General features: G+C 38.1%; 2 protein-coding genes across 3 annotated transcripts; one reads left to right on the top strand and one right to left on the bottom strand.

The window, feature by feature from the left end:
- Positions 1 to 634: 634 nt before the first annotated feature.
- LOC120785939 (protein C1orf43 homolog) lies at positions 635 to 4,155 on the top strand. Its single transcript, XM_040120952.1, has 7 exons — positions 635 to 1,014; positions 1,115 to 1,216; positions 1,347 to 1,455; positions 1,559 to 1,612; positions 1,925 to 2,091; positions 2,530 to 2,588; positions 3,345 to 4,155. Exons 1-7 carry the CDS (start codon positions 952 to 954, stop codon positions 3,550 to 3,552), a joined length of 762 nt encoding a protein of 253 aa, XP_039976886.1. The 5' UTR covers positions 635 to 951; the 3' UTR covers positions 3,553 to 4,155.
- A 389-nt stretch (positions 4,156 to 4,544) lies between these two features.
- tuft1b (tuftelin 1b) lies at positions 4,545 to 23,234 on the bottom strand. 2 transcript variants are annotated; one of them, XM_040122466.1, is made up of 13 exons: positions 23,109 to 23,234; positions 22,104 to 22,160; positions 11,700 to 11,777; positions 11,507 to 11,605; positions 11,309 to 11,383; positions 11,039 to 11,104; positions 10,175 to 10,264; positions 9,219 to 9,329; positions 7,375 to 7,586; positions 6,842 to 6,947; positions 6,446 to 6,529; positions 5,624 to 5,718; positions 4,545 to 5,475 (listed from the first exon to the last, which is right to left on the bottom strand). In XM_040122466.1, the coding sequence occupies exons 1-13, from the start codon at positions 23,217 to 23,219 to the stop codon at positions 5,403 to 5,405; spliced, it is 1,257 nt and encodes a 418-aa protein (XP_039978400.1). In that variant the 5' UTR covers positions 23,220 to 23,234; the 3' UTR covers positions 4,545 to 5,402. The 2 variants fall into 2 exon arrangements, with proteins under 2 accessions (XP_039978400.1, XP_039978401.1); XM_040122467.1 differs by lacking the exons at positions 22,104 to 22,160; positions 23,109 to 23,234 and adding an exon at positions 18,332 to 18,370.
- Between the last annotated feature and the right edge of the window lie 1,326 nt (positions 23,235 to 24,560).

Raw genomic sequence — 24,560 nt, forward strand, 5'->3', positions numbered from 1 at the left:
AGACTCAGGTTTCACGTTACAAAACTTTACATGATATAAATATAAGTATGTATGTACAAGTATGAATGATGAATAGAAATACATAAAAAAAAATGTAAAAGTGTGTAGCGGTGTTTTGTATGTGTAGTGTATATGTATGTATATTTATGTATATACACTCACTATATTGTAGTGATACAGAAATATCTTATCCCAAGATATTTAATAGGAATATCATGATGTAGTATATAATGTAAAATGCATTAGAATATGTAATATAATAAATAAAAATAATCTAATTAAATATAATATAGTATGAAATGTTACTACTACTACTACTACCACTAATGTTAATATAATATTGTAATATATATATATATATATAATCCAGTACAAGGTGCAAGTATATTGTTGTAAAGTACTTTCAATGCACAACAGCTAGGTCAATTAAATATGAAAAAGCATTACCCAAATTTACCCAATATGTGTGTATCCAGTTTTGTACAAAAAGAAACAACATATTATAGAAAACATGCATGGTAAAATTAAAAGCAGACAGCAGTAGAAATCTTGGAGCTAAACAATTTTTACATGTACAATATATAAATTAAACTACAGGTAAATTGTTTGACGTGACACAGTTATTACGGTAATTTGGAGTGTCGAAAATCAGCAGTCACTGTCGTCCTCTCGACGCAAAGCTAGCACAAGCTAAACTGCGTAATTTCATGCGTGATGTAGCTGAACGCGAAGAGGAGTATCGATACGGAGTCTGCATAATTTTTTCTTTCTAGAAACATCCTTTCAAAGCTGCAGCGTGATGTACAATTTCTCGTCTATGCCGCAGTAGCCACTCTTCAAAATGAGCAAGCGACTGTTAGCTACCAAGCTAATATAGCAATATATATCGTTTATATTGATTGCTAGGGAGCTAATCGACCTGTGAATAAACTGTAAACACTGACAGATAACATGGCAGAGTCATCGCCACTATCAGGTGTTAATGTTGTTTTGGTCATGGCCTATGGAAGTTTGGTAAGCAGTTAAGTCACAGTTTTGGTTGCCAGCTGTTAAACGCTCATTTAATGATGCTGAATTTAATATCCTGTCCTTTTGTGTTTGTTTTTATGTGCAGGTGTTTGTGCTGTTGTTTATCTTTGTCAAAAGGCAAATCATGCGTTTTGCAATGAGATCCCGTCGAGGACCCCATGTACCCATTGGCCACAATGCACCGAAGGTAAAGCGGATCTCCTCTTTTATAAGCTTGGTTGCCTCTTGTGTTGTCAGACAATAGCTGAATATGAAGCAGCTGCTGTTGCTGCAAGAGCTCACGAGTCTGTGTATTTTCTACATGAATTAATTTACAGGGTTTGAGGGAGCAGATTGACTCCAGGCTGTCCAAAGTCCAGGAGATCTGTTTTGAACCACGTCTCCTATCAGAAGAAGACGACAGGCTGAAGCAGGGATTACACATTAGTCAGTCACTTTGTCAGCTCAGCTTGTTGCAGCCTGGATCTCTTTGAACTGCATACTGTCCTTTTTTGCGTAATGTAACAAAAAACCTTTTTGTATTTTAAAGGTTGCTACAATTACCTGTACAGAATGAAAGCTCTGGATGCCATCCGTGACTCAGGTGAAACAAAATTTGATGCAGAAACTTGTTGATTCTGCAGGTGCATGCATCATCACGACATACAACTGATTACATTCTCACATTCATTACTGTCGTCCATCAAATCCTTTTGTGGAAAAACAGCAGTTCAAATGCCTTTTCATCAAAAATGATCCTAAGTCTGTCGTCCTTTACTCTTGTTTTTGAAATTATATATAATGCTCTGAGTTTACCAAGTTATGTTTTTTGCAGTGACCCTATTTCCCCATTGGGGGTAGTGAAGTTTCATCTTTTCTAACCTTAACTTCTTGTTCCTTCCTGTTTGGTTCTCAGGAATTCCTCTGCAGGAGATAAGCCGCAGTCCCAGTGCATTTACAGGACGCAACTTTAGGAACTGGCTACTGGAGTTGCGCAATTCCCACTCTCTGATAAAGAGCAGCCATAGCGCCCTCATTGACCGCTTGCTTGAGGGCTACGACATTGCTCGCCATGGGACTGGGGTGTGTACAAGTGTTTTTTTTGTTTTTTTTGGCTGTGTCAATCCCCTATTCACTCATACAGTAATCCCTAGATAAGAGACACCAACTAGTTATCATCATTATCATCATTTTGCGTCATCACTGGCAGGTGTTGAGTTAATCAGTGGTAAATCTTGCATCTATAAAATGCAGTGAGTTTTGCGTTGTGGGATTGTTAGCAAGTAGCATACATGCCATAGTAACTACTTTTTTTGTTTCATTGTGGAACTTTTGAGGGCACTATACAGTGAATACACTGTACACACTCACGCACTATATAGTAAATGGCCAGTGATTTGGACTCGTACCTGTGTGTGACAATGATAGGGGATGAAAGGGAAATAGAATATAATGAGTTTAAGATTTATGTCATTAGCTGTTGTATCATGTTACTGATTTGACTTTAACTCTTTGTTTCAGGTGTTTGGGGAAGCAGAGTTTCTTGAGTACCAACAAGCTCTCAACGAACTAGCTGATGTGTAAGCGCTTTTATACTGGTCCAGACTTGACATTTTTAGTCATGTAAAATTGTCGGTACAAGCGCCAGCCTGCTTTGCTCACAGCGTCAGGGCAAGGCGTGGTGCATGCTTTAGCATGTAATCGTGTCCCCAGTTTGAAGTACAAAAAATAAAGTGATGGGGGGAAAAACATTCAAATATAGAGCAAATCGAATGATTTGACATGGCCAGTTTCCTTTCCATTGCTGATTTTCCAACAAAATCAAACAAAATGGAAGATTGACAGTCATATTGTACTCATTTTAAATGTGTATATGTAAAATGTGTGGATCTGGGGAATATATCACATGTGATTGTAACATTCTGTACTGTAAAAATCTAGCTTCTTAGTTTAAAAAAAAAATCAAACTGGCTGGCAGAATTTTTAATCCATTGGCCAATGGGATTTATATAATTTAAAAAGTGAGCTTCATACTGTAGTGTGCCTCAATACACTTTAATTTGTTAAAAGCACAATCATACATAATAAAGAGGAGCTTCAATTGTATTCCTGCAGAATCAGTTATGTGCACTCTTTTTCAGCTCATGACAATCTATTTCTAAACAAGTTTATCCATACTGCCGTTCACACCACTGTTACTGTTGCTACGTCACTGTCATTACTGTATATCCATGATTACAATAACTTGTGTTAGCGTTAATAATCCATTGTAATTGTCCTCTATCATACATTTCACATAGTAAACCTTTCCACCGGTTTTCTCTTCTCACCCACAGGGTGAAGGCCTATTCTAGCACCACCAGTCTGGACCAGCATCACCAGTCCGCAGCCAAGGACCTGACGGGGTCTCCTGTCCGCAGCACTCCTTCCACCATCCAGGTCACCTACCTGCCCTCTACTGGCCAGCGCAGCAAGAGGCCCAAACACTTCCTGGAGCTCAAAAGTTTCAAAGACAACTACAACACGCTGGAGAGCACGCTGTGAAACACTGCTGTTATGGACTGACTGTCAGAAAATGCTGTTATGGTGTGGGAGCGTGTGCGCACAATGGTTACACAGCCTACTGGGTTGTGACAGACGGTAACTTCGTTTTCCAATTAAGCTATAAAATCGTGACCCAAAAATTAAGTTTGGGAAAACTTCTCCTTACCGTAAGGTCAGATAGGGCAATGTCTCTTGTCTATCAAGTAATTTAAAAGAATTACGTAGAAAAAGCTGCAATTTATAAGAGTTATTAAAATCTTGCAGTCACAGGATTTTTTTTCCTCTCATGACAAAGCCTTTGTGTGCATGTTACACCAAAGCCTTTGATTTTATTTTGGACCTATTGAGTGTGTTCAGAGGACAAATATGATCGTAGCCAACCTGGCAAGGTTTTCATTGTCAAGTTAAGGACAAATCACCTGGATTCATTTTTATTTTTTCTTAAAAGTCCAAACGTAAATATGAATGTACCTTTTGAGTCATTGTGTTTGTAGAGATGCAGGATATTTATACGGATAATTATAACTTATTTAATTGATACTGTGTGATTTTTGTATTTATGTGAGGTTGTATACTGTTGGTGTTTGAGAATAAAACCTTACAAAAACCTCTTAATAGTCAGTGTCCTTAATATCTCCACTAGGTGGTAGTACAAGGTTGTGGAGTGAAGATGCAACAACAGAGCTCATACAAGGTAAGGTTCGGAAACCTCCACAAGTACAATACATGAGTCGGATAAATCAGGCCTTTTATTACATTTAAATAAAGTTTGGCAAAGTCTAAAATAAAAGTACAAAGACTGAACTTCAGTGTATCTATCTACAAGGTTCACAGTAAAAGCTTATTCAGTTCATAGAAATGTTCATTGTGGTTTGCAGCAAAAAGTATTTTACAGAAAGAAACAGCAAGGGCCATTAAAAACTGCATAATTGTGTCAATAAGTGAGTTTCAGTTAATTCAGAGTTATTGTTAAATATTCAACCTTTTAGCACAAAACAGGATTCATAAGTGTTGAGGCAGCACTTGGCAGCATAGATAATTAAAATTGAAACAAACTACTAAAATGTCTACATGTAGCCTCTAATAAAGTATTTTTCAGCAAAAGTAAAACAAAGGAGGTCAAAATTCTAGTATGTAAAATAGCACTATCACTTTTATTCATTCTACCCTGTGTTATGTTAGAGAAATATATTTAAGTTAAACATAAATCATATTTGCTGACACAGCCAACTACATTCCTGCCATTGGCAATGTGGTGCAAAGCACTGAGGAATTTGACCCTGAACCCTGATGCTTGGGACTGTGGAAGGGTAGGCTGTAGGAGGAAGACGTGCTGACAACGGTCAGCAAAATGGGATTATTTGTACATTTGTCCACGTGTATTTGTAACAGAGACATTAACAAAAATATGTTTTTATAATCTTGACCCACCTTTTACATTGACCTGGAGAGAGGTGGAAGTGAAAAACTTAACACAGGGAACTTTATTCAACTCTTGCTACTGCCACTGTATCTTGAAGACTTGCTGACACAGTACATACTGCTCAGATTTGTGTCTATGTATATCATCATAAAAGTCCGGTAAATTTCTTTGCACTGCACAGCTCATTCCTTGTTTCCTTTTTAGGATTTCTTCTATGTTTGGATCCCAGTTTCAATTCCCTCCTACTTTACCTGTTTAGATTCTGTTTGAAACTGAGAAAGCCTGTAAAGGGTTGCAGAGCATATTCTCAAAAGTAACTATAAATCACTGCAGACCTGTGTTTTGTATACAGGCAGGTGGTTAAATATATATTTACAGTTTTTTTTTTTTTTTTTACTTCTCATCATTTGTTTGGTTGACTCTCCATTCAGGACTTGATCTCAATGACTTTGATGAACGGGAGAACCTTGTTGGTCTGTGCTGCTGGTGTGAGTGGTTTACTGTACAGAGGGGGATAAAAAAAATGAAAGTTACGAGTTTTACGTGGACATTTAACGGTAGCATGAGTAGTAGACAAATACTCTCTCAATAGGATGAAATTAAGCTAAAAAAAAAAAAAAAAGAGCAGAAAAGGAAGTGACTGGTCACCTGTAAACAACCTCTGGCTTATTCTCAGTGGACGTCGGGGGTGGAGGATTCTGGCCTGTCAGGAAGTACTCCATGTGGTCATGCATCTCCCTGTTCTGCAAAGACAAAGGTGTAATAAAATTTAAAACAGACTAAAGGGGTTTACACTATGAAGGATTTACATCCAGGGCAATTTTAGGGCATTTTAGCTTTTAATTTACTTGGAAAAGTGTGGTGCTTTTATTTTAAAAGGATAAGGCTTATTTTATTCTCTATTTTTCTTATTGTCAACAAATCTCATGAGAAGACCAAAACAAACAAAGCTTTAATCCGCCTCTAACATTCCTACCCTGTGTGTGGCTCTCTAGTTTACTCACACAACTGGGCACCGTAGCTCTAAACAGAGGTTAATCAAAGAGGAGTAAATTGTGCATTTTTTGAGGACAATTTTGAGCCAGAGATTAACACACATGGGAAGTGTGCTCATGTTCATCATGATGAAGGTCACCAGGCGCACCTTGTGGTTCACTGATGCATTTGTAATAGCTTTTGGACAACAATGGAAGTCTATACCACAGAGGAATAAGCTCTATCAGGCTTTAACTACACAGTTGATACTTAGGGCCAGTCAATTGTTGGTTTTAGTCTATAAGGATTTGTTAATGATAAATAAAAAATATCATCAGCTTTAAGCATTAGAATTTACAAAACAGGTTAAAATACAAATAGATTATCATATGAAAAATGTGAGAGTAATAACAGTAACTTGTTTAACTAGGAAAAAGCCTTTAGTGGATTCATTTATATTTGTTTGAATGAATGCAGGGATATGTGGCTCCTGACCTCAGCTTCCAGGAAAGCGACCTTCTCCTCCAGATCCCCGATGACTCGATCTCTCTCTTGGATGATAGTCCGGGAGTTCTGCAGCTGTATCACAGACAAAAACAAACAAACACAAACAAATAATGTGAGATGCTCAGGAGAAACACAACTCGTTTTTCCCACAGGAGCAGATGCAGCATCACTTATTCATGACAAGTGAGTTTTGTTGCACCACACGTTTCCACTCGGCGCCACTCCCTCAAAATCAATAATGCTTTATGTGCCTCCTCAAAATCTAATTTCCTCATTAATGGCTTCCTGTGTGTTTGTGGGCCCTAGAGACATCATTTGCATTGTGTTTGCGCGTCTGTGTGTGCACCATGCACAACTAGGCAACCTGTTTGCGTGCAAAAATACCTGTTCGATCATGTGGCGGACCTTCCTCTGTTGACTCTTTAACATGTCGTCAAGGTGATGAATCTTTTCCTTCAGAATTGCCACCTCCTTCTCCAGCTCTACACACCTGCACACACACACACAGATATATGAGAAAACTCTGTCAAAATACCACCAAATTGATACATATAAAGTATAAAGCCACACAATAAGAAAACTACTGAAAAAACGATTTTGTAATTCTGACAAGAGGGGGTCATGTTATTGGTATGATTTGTATTTTACACCCTGGGAAGCAAGTTGTTAATACATTAGCCACCTAACAAACTCACATTTAGTAATATATACCGTATATTTCTCTCTAATATGAAATTGGAGATTTAACCTATATTTTCATTGGCATCTAATAAAGCTAACAGTGAAACAAATAACATTATAAGATACAGTATACTGAGTTTTTCCTCATTTTTTGGGTTGTTAAAAAAAAAAAAAAAAACAACTACTATTCAAACCAATGACTGTACTTTGGCTCATCACAGTGTATTCCATCCCACCTCTGCTCTTTCTCGCTGCCTGCTTTAAGCTGCAGCAGCTCTGCCTCCCCTGCCGCCATCTTGTCTTTGAGGATGCCGCTCTCGAGCTCCATGCTTGCCAGCAGCCTCTGCAGCTCCTCCACCTGCTGACCTCTCTCCTCCGACTGCTCCTCTGCCCTCTGCAGCCTCTCCGACTGCTCAATCAGACGAGTGCAGTATTCATTGGACTCCGCCTGTGAGAGAAGCCACAGGGTGAGAACTGCTCGATGATAGATACACTATTAACGGATGGTTCAGGTTTATTACAACCTGGCTGTAATAGTTTTGGCTATTTTTTTTGTTGGTTATGGCAACCTGTTACACACTTAACTAATTGCTAAGATTTGAGAACGCAGTTTTATCGCTACAACAAAATCCAGTGGAGCAGGAGACATGAGTGGTCCGATGATTTGACTTGTTTTAAAACAAGATGACAGTTTAGCCAGATTATCTAAACCTCTTTATTTGGACCTAAAACATAAAGGGACGGCACCTGAAATACTGTAATGATCCCTCATAGTAGTAAAAGTTAAACCAGGCGAATCTGTAAACTGTGATGGATGTACAACGAATAGTTTGGCTAATAATTTTTCCGTTCATCTTTGTTTTCTCTTCAGAATAAATTTATCTAACCTGGAGGTTTAAAACTTGTCTGATTGTCTGACTGCTTGTGTTTTTTGGCCCCATTTATGGCAGCTTTGTGCCATTCCCAGATTTCAGTGATTAACTTAGTTAGAACGATATTACTGAAACAATTAGGAATAATGGACAAAACTACAAAAAACTGAGCTCGACTAAGATGTCCCTCTCTCTCCAGTTAGTTTTTTGCATGTATTATGGCAGGACAACTTACAGCTTAATATTCCTTATTAGTACCTGAGCCGTGTTCCAAATCCTACTAATTTTAAGCAGTTCTTCAGCATAGAGCATGTTGGAAAAAAGGCAAAAGTATAATTAAAACAGTCAGTATGCGTACTAAAAACCCCTGATTTTTTAGTGTGCTGTTGATGTACACTGTTCTCTCACAATGCTGCTCACAGCTGGAAAAAACCTGAACTAATCGTGGATGGTGGCGACAGAGCTCCAGGAAGACCTCAACAAACAGCAAGGAAAAAAATGTCATTTTAAAGATGCAGGTTGCTTTCGCCTGCCACTTCCAGTGTAAAACAGAAAAGCATAAAGATGTTTATGTATACTAACTACAAAAACAGTATACTCTAAAGCGTAGAATATAGTATGTACAATGATCATTACCTATGGAAATATAGTTATAGAGTTGAATCATTTCTGGTTTAGCTCCTCCCAGCTTCCACCTGACTAGTAGTCTAATCAGCCTGCAGGGTTTACATACATTTAAGAGATGTATTAATTAATCCTGTCAGTGTTAACTAATCAGCATACAGCATTTGTCAGACACTGCAATGTTTGTGTTGTAACATTTGCTCAGTTTCTTTTTTTGGCTGTCTGAATTGTCTAAATCGTGACATGGTGATGACTAGAAATTAAGATTATCAAAATAACTTAATATGAGTAAGGGTTCAAACTAAAAGGTTTCAACATGTCTACTAACCATAGAGACAGCACATGACAGATCAGACTATGGTAAAATGTAAGTCTGTGGGCAGTGGCCCTACATGACCCGACAGATGAATGCATTGTAGAGCAAAGACCCAAACAGTGGAGGATCACAGGATGTAGAAGGAAATCCAAAGATAACAGATGATGACAGATGATGAGGATGATTAAAGGAACGAGAAAGCAACAGAGGGGTGAGTCACAGCCGCAAACAGGAAATTGTGTCACTTCACTCATCTTGAGAGACAGACCTGCAGTCTCTCTCTCTCCTCCTGATGCCTCCTCTCCATCTCCTTCAGCTGCGCATAAAGATGCTTGGTCGCCTCCCTGAGCTTTACACCGTCCTCCTGATTATCTGCGTCCTGAGAGCGCGGGCAGACAGAAAGTCACATGCTCAGTTAGGTTTAATCTGGCAAACTACTTGAACCTGAGGGCAAGGCAGGAGCTAACAAACAGATAAGAGAGGCTGCTGATGGGCCATTTGCTGCCTGCCTCAGGTAACAAAAAAGCACTTAGACAAGCAGCTGGACGTCTCTTAAAATCGTGCAGAGATAATCTTTTATCTCGGGGCTTTCCTTTAGGTGGGGAAAATACTTCTCCCTCACAGAGAAGAAGTGCACTCTGCATTGCTCTATAATCTGACACTACTTGTAAAGGAGGGCAGCGTAAATTGACCCTAGTTTACCTACATACAACACATACAGGTCACTGGGTATGGATAGCCACAATGAACACACTTTGCTCCCTTCTCTAACACTGCTTCCTTGGTAGATAATGGTGTTGTGTTACAGGAGATGTTACTATATACTGAGACTAAAATAATGCATGGGAAATACAATATTGTGTGTGTGTGTGTGTGTGTGTGTGTGTGTGTGTGTGTGGGCAGTGTGTTTGAGCCCTTGCGCTGTGTGTGAGACAAACTTTGTTATCATCTTCAGAGAGTCTGGCACCACTTTCTGTGGGGCAGCAGGCAGTTGGCTGGTGTGTGTGGGAAACAGACTGTCCGGAGGGCCAGACATTTTTTTTTCCCATTGTAAATGTTAAGCATGTCATTTGAATACAAATTTGAATGTATTCAGGGTACTTTTAGCTGGAATTTGTTTTCCGCCACTTTCCATGGTTCAATCATATGAAACTGATGAATAAACAGATCATAAAAACCACTCCTCGGAAGATGTTAGAGAAGGCTGAACTGTGATTAGCTTACATGAGCATCTGACTCAATGAGAACAGTGTTGCCATTGGAGACAGCTGGTTGGCCGCTGGGCATGTTGACTCTGAAGCCATTGGCTGGATACTGAAGAAGAGAGCAGGGGCTGGTTAGTGGTGTTAGCGATGCATTTCTTCTTTTACTCATAACATGTACAAATGCTACTGTGTCTAAGACAGCTAAAAGCACTGAGTTTGAAAAAAACACAAGCCGATGAGTGAAGGATCTTCAGCACTTTGTCAAGACATTCAGTGGCTTCAGGAAGTATTCAGACCACTTCACCTTTTTCACACTTTATTGTGTTGTGAATTGTGTCCCTTTAAAATTAAATTAATTTAATTGAATCTACAACACAATAAAGTGTGTTAAAAGTGAAGGAGTATGAATATTATCTGCACACCTCAAACAGAAAATCAAATGTAAGTAAATAAAACAGAAGCAAATAAATGAAAACACATTCACCAATCTTGGCCATCGTAAAGTGCATTCAATTAGGCCAGCAACTAAAGTTTATTTTAATCGTTGATGAATATTTCAAGTATTTTTTCCCATTCATTAAATAATTGTTTGGTCCATAAAATTCAAGAAAATTAAAAAAACTGTTCACAACTCCTCAAAGCCCATGGTGACTTCTTCATATTGCTTATTTTGTCCGACCAACAGTCCAACATATATTCAATTTACAGTGATATATACAAAAGAAAGGCAGAAAATCCTCACATTAGAGAAGCTAGAACCAGCAAATGTTTACTTAAAAGATTAATAGCATAATTACTCTCAATTTATGTTCTGTTTATTGACCAAACTATTGTCTTGTCTGTTTCAGCACTACGCTCAGAAAAACATGCAGATGTTGTTCACCTTGTTGTGTTTACTATTCTGCCTGGCGGCCATCTGCTCTCTCAGACTCTTCAGACAGTACCTCACCTAGGTGTAAAAAAAAAAAAAACACATGACACATTACAACAAAATGTGTGTTGTGCAGAAACACCACTATGCCATTCACCTTATTCAACCCAGTCGCATGCATCAACATTATTCTAAGACAAACACAACAACTCTAGTGTTCCACACTAAGGGCTCAATGCTGACTCATTATCTAAATGCAGTTGCAGGATTTGTTGCTCTGACCTCTTGAATCTGCGACACTTCATCCGTTAGCATCCTGACACTCTCAGCTGTCTCTCTGCGGGTTTCAAGGTAAACCTAGGTAGCACAGCGGTGGGAGTTTGTTAGATAATGCAGGTGAACACAGTTCAGGCTAGGCATGAGGGGTCAGCTGGCTGCATACAACTAAACAAACAACTACAGAAAAACAAGCTCAAATACCTTGATGACTTCAACTTTTTCTTCTGTGGGAGCGATGAGTTCAAGTGTTTCTTCCTCCTCTTCTGGTTTTTGTGGCAGCACTACTGCTATGCTGCTCTCCTTCAGTGAGTAAAAAAGTAAAAAGTTTAGCAAATGTCCCACCCTATACTATTCTTCCTTCAATTGGATGATAAAAATTATTTTCATTTTGTACCTTGTTGCTGTGCCGCTCAGGGGTGTAGCCTGACTCACCCTGATCTTGCAGATTGAGTCTAAGCTGCCCGTATCGGTCCTGAAATGAAAGATGAGAGGATAAGGGGACCTAGATGAGTAGATGCAATGGGAGAGGATATGAAGAGAAAGAAGAGGTGCTCAAAATGAAAGTCACCAGTGAGAAGGAGGGTGGAGCAGGGAAAGAGAGAGGGGTACTTTTTCCCATAAAACTTCCCCACACGGTTGCGACTGTAAAACCTAGCAACCGACACCGAGGAGACGTTTCCATTGAATCCTCAGGGCCAAGTCGGGGCGTTATGGCACTACACTCACTGGAGAAAATGAAACCAGTCCAGTCCAGTAGCTGCCAAAAATACCAACACTCAAAACATCCGAGACCAATGAGTCACCTTCCACGCAGCTTTGTCAACTTGGCAACAAAAACAGATCATGTGAGAATTATCTGTCCAGCTTTGTCAGCTTTACTGTTTAAAAAAAAAAAAAAAGTATAGTATAGAAAATATTTTGGTTAACAAATGGACATACAGACTGGTAATTCTATTCTATGTGTATTCTACTGGTACTATATTCTGTGTGTATGTGAATTCTATTTTATTCTATTCTTTAGGTGTATGTGTTCTATTCTATTCTTTAAATATTATACTTTATGTATTGTATTCTATTATGTATGTGTTATCTATCTCTACTATAGGTACAGTAAGTGTACTCAATTCTGTAGTTATGTCCATTCTATTCTATTCTGTACTTATGTGTATTGTACTCTATTCTATCTCTATTCTCTAGGTATGTGGTATCTAGGTATCTATTCTATCTAATTTCAAATTCAAAGGTGCTTTATTGGCATGAACGTAGCAAAAACGGCAGTGCATCAAAATACAAATTTAGTGAAGTAGACAGTAACAGAAAAAAAAAGGGAGAAATAAAGCAACACCAAGATCATTATACATATATATATTTAATTAATTATATTATATTCTCTGGGTAATTCTGTTCTATTCTATATATTCTGTATGTGTCTGCATTCTCTTCTATTCTATCACAACTTCAGCTTTCTTTTGTAGACGACTTGCTGCTCTGTCACAAGCCTTAGCCTTAATATTGCAGATAATTTCTTCCACATCCAAAATGGCCACTCATTCTTGGCTCGTCATTTTGTTAAGTCTGCCTTTAACTGTGCCCTTTATTTGGATCCTAACTTCTTTATAGCTCCTTTATTTTGTTGATTGTTAGCTGTCTTATTGCTCAGTTAAGGACATATCATATTTTTCTGATAACATGGAGACACCCTCATTATTGAAACTAGGCTTTCCCTGTAAGTCCATAATGTTATAATCATAGCTATTTAATCAAAGTCCACATCCTAATCCAGTGCTATTGATTTGTTTAATGTTGTAGAACTCTGTCTATCTAGAACTTGTAAGATCATCGAATGAAAATGGCTAATGTTACCATAAACAAAGTACATAACTTTTCAAATTGTAGAACAAATTATATATATAATTTTCAGACAAAAAAAAACTTTCTTGACCTGTAGTTATTCAGACTTGTCTACGTTTCACAGACAAACAAATCATTTAATAGAGAAAATCGCAACAATGCTGAGAAATGTATAGTTTAATACACATCATATGGCAGTTGAAAACCTCAATATAAATTCCCTGAACTCACCTGACCCTTTTTTACTAGATGTTTTTTTACATAACGAAGTACAAAAGTACAAAGTATTCTCCCCAAAGCAAACAAATATTCTCTCGGAATATATATTCTTTTTCGATAATCCTCCACACTAACTGTGTTGCTTTTTCGCTGATGTGCAAAGAAAACAAATCATTTGGCTCTTCGACAAAACCACTTAAGGTGGAGGACAAAAGTCCAGGTGTAGGTGAGCTTTGTAACACGACTGATTTTTTTCTCATCACAGACCTAAATTATTCTTAATCCCTTCCTGCATGGTGGTGTTATGTGTTTTGTATGTTTGCATGCTTGCAGCGTGCCTCCACCCTACAGTACACGAGATAAAGACTGAATTGCTATTATCACTGATTATTTCGGGCGGATGCCAATAAAAACTCTTATGCTTTTTTACTTTGTTTTGCTGCTGTGGGTGCTATCATAAGTGGCCTTAATAAAACTTTTTTTGGGGCGTTACCCACAGAGAAAAAAAAAAAATCAGACAGCAATCAGACAAAAGGCCAAGCTCCACAAACGGCAAATATTTTGATAGCAAAAAGAGACAAACGAAATATCCTGTAGATGTTTGGAATGCATTTATCTTAACTTCTTTTCTGATTTAGTTTTTAGTCTATAGAGTTAAGTGGGAATAGGTGGGAAACCCCAGTGAAACACCCAAAGTATTACTATGATAACAATAATAAAAAAGGCTGAGCCAAATATAGTAATAATATACCAATAAATACTCAATTAGGCAGACGATAGGCTAAAAAAAGATGCTCATAAGTGACTATAGTGTTGGTTTGTTTGTCTTCTATAGAATATAACTGTGGTGCAGGAAAACACCCGGTGTTTACAGTTGCTACTGCTCAATGGTGTCACATCGGTGGTAACTGAAACTTCACTCACAAAAATGTGTTTTCCAGCACTAGCTTTTTATTTTCTGTCAGAGAGGTATTTTTACAAGTCTCACAGGCAGGTGTGACTTTTGCATGGTACATAAAATGTAAGAGAAACAGATGTTGTTCCCCTGTCCTAAACCACCCTGAAGGACGTCATGAGATATTTTACGTTCATGCACGCTGACTACTTGCTCTATAACAACACATTTTAATATTACCCTCGTTTGGTCAATGTCACCCTCTAAACTGCAGAAACATTAACAGCACAGTGATGGTGCTCACACATTGTTCCAACTCGACACTTAATAAAACCACTTTGCACACCTTTAATTGCTCCCTGTGAGAATGACACCCGTGGTTATGGTGCAAGAATGATAAAGAGGCACAGGCAAGTTCTCTACATACCACAGTCTGTTGTCAGCTTTAACTGTGAATACAAAGTCGCAATAATAACCTCGACAGTACACACACGATGACGACATTATGTGACACCCCCTGTGAATTTGTACCTCAGAGTTTTTACCTCAGAAGTACTTTGAATCTAGACAATTATCAATAAAACACAGTCATATACAGGAGAAATAACAAAGGCTATTAGAGTGTAGAAAGTATTCCAACAAGAAATATACATTTTGCAATTATTCCTTAGAGATTTTGTTTCACACTTGTGCGCTACAATGCTGGAAATCAAACTTAATTCAACCACACCTAAAAAAAGCCTTTGATATAAAAAGCTCTTATAAACAACAGTAAGTAACAACGTGTGGGACGCCTAACAGCTATTTTCATTTCACATCTCATCATAAGTCAAATAGTGAAAAGAAACTCTGAAAGCAGTGTAGCTGAATGTTACAGCTTTACAATTTGCACTGTGACCAACACAAAGATCTCTCTCGAAAAAACTCGAATTAATACATTATATATGTTGGTGTGTGGTGTGCTTTGCTTGCTTTTAATTGTTTTGTTCTCTGTGTGTGTTGTTGGTGTGCACCACTGTGACAAGTAAAAGAAAAAAAAACGGCATGTGAATGGTGTTGAAACGGTTTCAGAGTGTGTGTGTGTGTGTGTGTGTGAACACGCCTATGCCCAAAGTAATGTATGACTTAAAATAAGAATCCAGCAGGTCACATTTGGGTAACACATTTGGTTACTTACGTAAGCAACCAGTTCTCTGCTTTGCAAGGCAAACACAGGATAAATGGTTAAGCTTGAATGGCAGTTCTTTGTGTGTGACTGCAATGTTTTGAAAACCATCAGAGCTGGGGCACTGACAGGAAGACCAGTATTTCACTCTGTGATCTGAGGGAGCGGCAGCTCTAGGGCTTCTCTCTAAAGGCACAGAGAGGATCCCAGTACAGACACACCCTGGGAGGTGAAGACTATACACAAAAACACAATGTTCTGCACCTCACCACATGCTATTTTTCAGTCTTTGACATCTTTCTAGACATCTTTACATTTTCAGTCATGTGGCTGACACTTTTCCACAATGCTTCAAAATAAATACATTGGTAATAAGTTACAAGTCTGAAATAAAATTATAGGTATGTTTATTAATATTTGGTTGTCAAATGAATCCATACTATGATCCCTGACTCAATCTATGCTAAGTCTGTTAAAGCTTTTTCAGGTGCTGTTCTGAATGCTTTTAAGGTGATCTCTCTATCCCTCTGAAATTCATATTTTCCACAGCAATTGATAAATGGAAATGTGGTAAACTGCAGACTACAATATTCCCATTAAATTATAATGAGTTTAGCTGGTGCTTAACACAAAAAAATAAATAAATCACTGCTTATCATCAAATGTGTCACCAAATTTCAGAAAACCACAAGTTTGATGCCTTAATTCAAAATCCATGACTGCATACAGCAGTTAGGTGTTGAAGAGGTCAATATCACACCATCATGAAAACAGTCCCCAACAGATGATTATGAATGAAAGACTATGAATGAATTAACAACCACTCCTATGACAGGTGCGTATTCGGTGCCATTACAGGCCAAATGGCCTCTACCTGTGATCATGTTTCAAGGTGAAATTAAACATTGAATCACTGGATATTTTTGAGGTTCTGACCTGTAACGTAACAACTCTTACATTCATGTATCGTCCAGAAAAATACAACAGACACAAAATGTGTACAGTGAGGAAAATGAGGATGTGTAGCTCAGGGAATGTCTAATTTCCATTTCTACTGCACTTACAATCTAGGACGACTAACCTCACATCCACGTTAAAACACAGAGAAAACAAAGGCTGCAAGGTTAAGTGGTATCCCTGGGTTTTCCATATCTCCTATATAACATGAGTATAGTGTTTATATATAAAATCATTTCATAATACAATCAACCTGCAGGTTAAATGAATCTAATTAAGATAGCTTTTGAAATAATATCCTTAAGGTGTTTGGGTGTATCAATCTATGTTAAATTAGATCCTCACGAGTTTGACAAGATCAAAAGACAAACTGGCAGTTAAATACTGCACATGTTGTTTGTATGACACTGCACAAAGCCTTCTACTGGGACATCAACATCAACTGAATAGAGTACAAAAAAAACACTTGCACTGCTATTTTTTAACAGGAATTTTCAAAGTAAAACTGAAGATTTAGTCAGCTGCATGCTAATTGTTTACATGCAGACACTGCAAATAATCTTTACCATTCCATGTTTAACGTAGGTAATCAATGATTTATGAAAAAACTGCATTTGATCAAAACTATTCACCAAGTCTGATGAGTCAGTCTTAAAATTCATTTTATGTGCAACTGTGATCCATGTTTTTCATTAAACAAAAAATATGATGGTTGAAGCAGCTTTCACAGATCACTGCAAGCGTACATACTTTCACGAGGTGCTCACATGTACCGATTGGAGAAATGTCTCCAAATTAGTGCGCTGCAATACAATGATCTCAAACTGATTTGACATCTACCGGGGCAAAACTGCTATTAACCAGAGGCAAAAGGCAGAGGTGAAAATGAAGTGTTAAAATAAACATGCTGGTAAATAACCTTCCACTAGAGGCAACTATTTTGTTTGTCTTTTCACAGGTCTGCTTTTTATCTGAGCAACAGTAGCGAGCCCTGAGGGAGAGTCTGGTTTCTGTACTGTTCAGAATAGGAATAACATTAACAGTAGGAGAGAGGAGAGTAGCCAAGTACAAATGATTTTGATGTACAGGCTGAATGATACTAAAGAACAAAAATGAATAAAGGCTCAACCAGACATAGCTATAAATCTAAGTACTAAATTATTTTAACAAGCTGAAAGGGGAAAATTGAAAGGACGAATAGAATAATTTGTGAAGGTTCAGAGATAGCAGATCACAATAAAGTAGTATCTGAAGTCCTGTCCCCCGTACCAACAGAGTTCACAGCCACGTGTGAAATCCATCCATCTCTGGATGCAGTCAAAAACAAAGTAGTTTTATTACCAAGCTATGAATGATCAGAAAAGTCATGAAACATTTAAAACAACATGGTCACCTACTGCTCCACACTTTCACACGTCACGCGTTAATTATAAACTCTTCTAATTCTTACGGTATGTGTAATCATTACAACAAAAACAATCACTTTCCCATGGCATAACTGACAAACGGGAGTTAGCTCTAAGATGTTTTAATCTTGTTTTTTGCCTGATAAACTCAGCGGTAATGTTTGGATTCAGGTGCTCTGTGTCAAGTAAAATATAATGAGGAAGAATTCAGATTCACACAAATTCAGATTGAACAAAACTACGTCAGGAGTGTTCCTGCTGTATAAAAATCATGCTCACCTAAGCAAGCACAATGTTTATTCAGTATCTCTTTTTGGACTGGCTTAAATGGTTGTATTGGAAACTAACCCTTTGTTTTAAGTATTACAAGTTCACTATGAAGACACTCCCAAAATAATTGTGTAACCAAACACTTCACCTTAATTCTTAAAGCAGACAAAACTACAACCTCAGGTGCCATCATGCTCTTCACGCTCTACAAACCCAAACGTAAACCGTTTACTCTATCTCAGTAAGATCACCCTGATATCTACCTGGGCAGACGAGGCTGTCCGGGAATCTTCCCAATGATGTTCAGGCAGCTGCGATCCAGACTGTCTGTGCCTTTGTGACTAAGTGCATGGGAAGCCACGGCTGTCTTGCCTTACATGGCTGGGTGAGGCTCCACCAGCTGCCCAACCCTTTTTCCTCCAAATGTTGCCCAGTCACAGAGCTACAGTGCTAGTCCAAGGAGGCACACAATTGTTAGTTTCCCCGTTCCACACAATGAAAAGAACTGGAAGGAACATTTCCACTGAATATATTACACACAGTCCTGGGCACACGAGTTTGAGGATGGTGAATCTGAACTACACAGTCATGTTTTACAGTCACATATTAACGTCACAGCCTGTTAATTAGACTGAATTTCCATTTTTTCACATTTTATTTGGATCGATGAAAATATTGGGGATGTGGCCAGCGATTCAGAGGCCTGGAACCAGGCTATTATCTTCATCAAACAGTCTCAGTCATTCAAAGTAAATGACTGGCTAGGTTAAGATTAATACTTAGCCTCTAAATGTATGCAAATATTCACTAATATATAACTTACTTAGGACAATATGTGACCAACAGATACGACTGTGGAATGAAGAAGGCGTCATTTATCCGGCACATGGTGACAGCGGTAGGTAGCAGGACTCTGAGGAATGTGTGGTGCCAGTTATGTAAGAGAGATTAATGAAGCATCTTTATATAACAGTCACTGGCACGGTGAGTGTGTGCAGTATAAACAAAACTCTGCAAACAAAAGTCAAATGCCTAAGTCCAAATATGTTCATGTTTGTGTGTGTCTGCGTCTCTAACTATTTGAAACTTTATAGGTTAAACTTCCATCAATGGAGTTACTTGATTACTGAAACCGACAACTCATTATATTTTTCATTACCATTTTAAGCATATTAATGGATTTGGATTAATCATCCATTGTTTTAGTTGATTAATTGATTAGTCAATCAACAGTCAACAGGAAAAAAAACTATTCAATCAAATTAAAGTAATTTTTTAAAGAAAAAAAACAGCCAAAATTCTGTGATCCCTGCTTTTCAAATGTGCATATTTTATGGTCTATTACAATAGTAAACTGAATATCTTTGGGTTTTGGACGAGGTCAGACAAAACAAAACATTTGGGAAATTGTGATGGGCATTTTTCACCAATTTCTTTAATAGACCAAACAAGTAATTGATTAATAGAGAAAATAATCAACAGATTAATCGATAATAAAAATAATTATTAGTTGCAGTCTTAGCTCTGTCTATAAAAAGTCCAGAACAAGTGAAAATGCCCATCATTTTTTCTCAGAGTGCAAGGTGATGCCTTAAAACTCAAAACCAAAGATATTTAATTTAAAATTACATAAAACCAATAAAAGTCAACAATTGTCTCAATTGATAAAGTTTGTGTCAGTTGACTAACAGTTTAATCAGTTGTATGTTATATTCTAAATGTGTGACATTTTGTCTTAAATACAAATTTTTTTTCCCACAATTTTTGTGATTTGCGTGTGTGCAGGTGTGTACTTAACACCCTTTTATTTCTCCAGTTACTTGTATACAGTATATCTACAGTTGCTTATACTTTTTGTGAGTAGTGCAAACATGCCATTTAACAGTGTTTTGTGTCACACACAAAAGACTTAAGAGTGGATCTCTCTTATGCAGCCTTTTAGGAAGCCTATAAAAAACCCATGACAATCCAGCTAAGCTGTTTTAATAATATCCTTCCCTGAACCATTGTTGCTCTTCCCAGCATGTTCTCATGTTCTCAGTGACAGAACACACATTAACTAAAATGTAATTTGTAAAGATCGGGAAGAAAACGTGAAACTCCTAAATGTGTTTAAGTGGAACAAAATAGATTTTCCTTATGAAATCAGTAAGCCGTGGGGTTTGGAGAACAGGGTGCGAGAGAGGTCGAAGCTCCTGTTTACACTGCAATCACAGGACTGACTGAAAAACAACACCCACTGACAAAAAAAAAAAAAAGCCCTGTCGCATCTTGAAGAGACACTGAACTGGTGAATTCATCGTAACAACCTGAACAATCCAGTTTCCTTTGTATACTGCCCTTATTCTGTGTTACAGTCTCACAACAATCCACATCAGTACATCAATAGATAAAAACTGATCCCCTCCAAACCACAATCAAGTAAAAGCTCTAAAAAAAAAAAAAAAAATCCAACAGGGTTCTCGTCTAATCATTTGTTGGAGCCAATCAAATCTGTCAGCAGAGCTTTTGTACCATGTGTGTATTTGTCTGGACATGACCATCTAATTTTTCCTCTTCCTGCCAGATATCTGTATAAAAAAAAAAAAAAAAAGTGATGTGTTCAGTCATGCCACCATCCTGTCACACATGATGCCTATTTGAGCTGACAATAACACTTATTTACGCAACGGTTTCAGCCAATGGATCATTTTAATGATCGCAAGTTGTGTTCTGCTTAATCTTTCATGTAACAAATTCTGGTTCGCTTCACTTTGGCTAGTAGTCGTCATACTTTGATAGCTGCAAGGAAGCGCGTAGTGATAACAATGTGCAACAAGCAAAATGTGACAGAGCAGGTTAGGCACCGAATGTTACCGTGTCGTATACGCGGTACTGAAATAAGATAGAAGCAGAAAAACAAACCATTACATGACTTCCAATGAAAAAAAAAAAAAATGAAATATCTATTTAAACACCCACTCAACAGGTCTTGGCACCACCTTCGCGAGTCCTCTGGAACTCCTGGCATGGAATTCTACATTCCAGGATGTCACATCAATCCTTTTCTCAACTGAGCCTCAACAACAGATTGACTTGTTAAAAGTCCTAGAATGGCTTTAAATGTTGCAATTGGTTTTAAGCACTTAAAACATGGCCTGAGGGTACAATTGTTCCATTTACTAAGCAGGGTGTTCAGACTTGACTTCGCTCGACATATCAACTCGTTCTTTAAAAGCGTGTGAAAGAGCTTAACCCCCTGTGGTAGACCGTCTTTTCTATTCTGCGGGTTAAAGTTGTGTATGGGCTACAGGGAAACACTCACTGTATACTGTAGTCACTTTGTGGGGAAAATTAATGATAAACGTACACTAAGTGCTGTTCAACTTAAGTATCGGTGTAATCCAGCAGTCACACCTGCTATTTGACCTGTGTGAGTATTTTATAATACTTAATAAGAGACTGAGGACCATCTGGTATTACTTGATATTAGCTCTTTGAGAGGCTCAACTGAATTCACTTCCCTTTTAAATCAGTCATTTGATTTAAATTTAGCCATGTCTTCAAGATATTTCAAGACCCAGACTGAAATACCGCAGCCGAAAGCTCATACTGTATGAGGTGCATACTGTAAAAAAAAATAAAAAATAATATTGACTATTTGCTCTGATCGTCTCATTTGCTTTGGGACAACACTAATGGGGGGGGGGGGGGGGGGGCATGTGAAAAGGCTATATGTGAATTAAAGGCACAGGCTGTCCGGACAAATTTTCGCTTTCATATGTTCATATGGGAAATAAAACGTATTTTAAAACCCCAAACATGTACTTTGAAGTCAGGACGTAGAAAACGAGGGGGGGGGGGGTCCACATAGGCTAGATAATTAACGTTAGCGACCGCAGCTGTGAAACACTCATTTTGACTGAGTAGCTCCACGCGCTACTGAGCACCGCAGATACATTTTAGTTAGGCTACGTTGCAGCTGACAGTGATTTGCCCCCCCCTCCCCGTCTCTCTGGACGAAAAACCGTTTGCCTAGTCTTAATCGTTACTCACGTTAGTTCCGTTGCTCTCGCCTCCGCTTTCCGCCGTCCGCGTCACGCCGCCGCTCATCTTCTCAGCGGGAAAATGACGTCAAGACATAAAAGAAAAAAAAAGGAATTTAAAAAAAAAAACTACAATTGTCGAAGCGGTTTTGTTTGTTTGTCCTATCTGCCCTTTACATCATCATCTCCTCCGCCTCCTCCTCGCTAAAAATATGCTTATGAGGACACTTCAACGGAAACGAGAAGAGAAGTAACACCTGGTCAAACCCCACCCCCCCCTCCCCAGGTAGTAAACCTGCCCAAACCCAACCCCACCCTCCCCAGGTAGTAAACCTGCCCCTAATTTAAATGGAATGCACTGAATCATAAATCAGGATGGAGGAGGCAGAGGTCATGGTTGACATTTTGTGCCATTTCAAACTCGGTCCCTTTACTTTAACATTTATCCGTAGTTTGCTTTTATTGTTTTCGCATCTTTTATCAGTTCTGGTGTGCGTATACATACATACAGTTGTAGTGATGAGTGGTGATAAAGTACCGTGTATATATTTAATATATAATTTAGCCTACTCGTAATATATGTTTTTATCCATTTACTTTATCTGTATCATCTTTCTGACTACATCCCTGGCCTTTTTCTTTTATTGCTGTAATGCTCAATTTTATCTTATCTTATCTTATCTTATCTTATCTTAGCTAAGCTTACCTTATTTTAGTTTAGTTTATCTTAGCTTATTTTATTTTATTTTACCTTGGTTCAGCTTAGCTAGGTCTAGCTTAGCTTAGGTTTATACTGTGTATTTGGACCAGGTTATTTACAGCTTCCTAGTGTTAAGAGTGGTAATAAAAATGCTTCAGAATACGTCACAATTGGCAGTCATAGTACATACTGTAAATTCAAGATATACAGTAGAATTAATTCTATCAAAACATCTTATTTATCCTTGGATCTATAGGGTTGATAATGGCTGATTCACTCCAGAACACATATGGCTGTTTTAAAGCGGTGTCTGACCTCAGAGAAGTTGATGCCCCCTGCATCCGGCAGACACTTGGTGTGAGTGCTGCTGAACCACAGCATTTTGCCCTCGGTCAGCTGCCTGATCTTCTTCCAGATTGATCCCATATGCTTTCTCTCTTCATCTGTCTTGGTTCAACAAATTTCGTTCAACCTTTTCCCCATTTTCCAGTAACTTCTCCGTTAGTAAAACTCCACAGCACCAGGAACCTCACAGTCTCTGCGATCTGCTTCCTCTCAACTGCAGCTAATTCTGGGTCAGACCTGTAAATAGGATATAGTCCTGTTTGATAGTCTGAACAGTCAGTCACATGCCAGGTGACTCCGGTGCCACTTAGACTCTTACTTATTTTCCTGTTAGGCCTATGGCTTGAACTTTTTTGTGACATGTGTGGCACATCAGCCCAGAAAAAAGTGTCCTACTTAGAGCATTTGAAAATGTAGCTTTGATCACGTGAGATGTGTTGAATATTGGCCGAAACCAGTGAGAAACAAGTAGTGTAATTGTGAGTTTTGGTAGAGGAAAAATGGAACACTTTTATAATACCTGAGCATAAATGATCATAAATCATTAAAGAAAATCAGTTAAAACTCATTCGAAGGTTTAGCTTAAGTGATGACATACTGTATTTTCCTGTTGTTACTTGCTTTCAGAGAGGTGTGGCATAAAATGAAATGAAAGGCCAGTACCACAGAAAGACCATGTCTAATCCCCAAGTCAAGTTAGACAATATAAGCCTACTTTATTATCTTACTAAAGTGTTCTTCCTCTCTGGCTGATATCATGTAATTATGTTTTACATCTTGGTTTAAGACATAATCCGACATTATTTTAAGGGCTATTTGTTCTGTGACACCCAAATAAAAGTAGTAACTTTGTACACTTTACTGAAATACAGTAAGATACTGTAAATATGGCACATCTGCTTCGTGTGAGGCAGCTATTGGAGTAAATAGATTACTGGAAAGAATGACACAAATTCAAAAGGAAGCTCATTTTGAAAAGCCCAGCCCAAAGTCAACATGCACTCGTTTGATAGATTAACGGCTTGGGCATTCTTAGATCAGTTGCCACCTTTGTATTCTGTACAATGTAAAGTTTGCATGTTATTTTAAACCATTTTTTTTTTTCCATTGAAAGGGCTGAATTTCACGAAGATTTGGTAAATCATGCAAAATGCTGCTGTTTAAATTTTAGACAGCGGTGATGAAATTGGCATGGCTAATATTTTCTGTACTGAGCTAACATGCAAATCTAAAGTTATTTGTGTACAAGTTATTACTGTCATTCTCCTTCCTCCTTCCTCCCTTGAAAGTTTTAAATGAGGACAACAGCATAAATCAGTGCTGGTGCAGAATAAGATTTCTGTATTGTCACCGCAATTCACAACCAGCCACATGAATGCTGCTCTCACAAGCTGTAAAGCTGCTGCTCACTTTCTCACACAT

This window comes from Xiphias gladius, chromosome 24, assembly GCF_016859285.1.
Source record: "Xiphias gladius isolate SHS-SW01 ecotype Sanya breed wild chromosome 24, ASM1685928v1, whole genome shotgun sequence".
NCBI lineage: Eukaryota > Metazoa > Chordata > Actinopteri > Istiophoriformes > Xiphiidae > Xiphias > Xiphias gladius.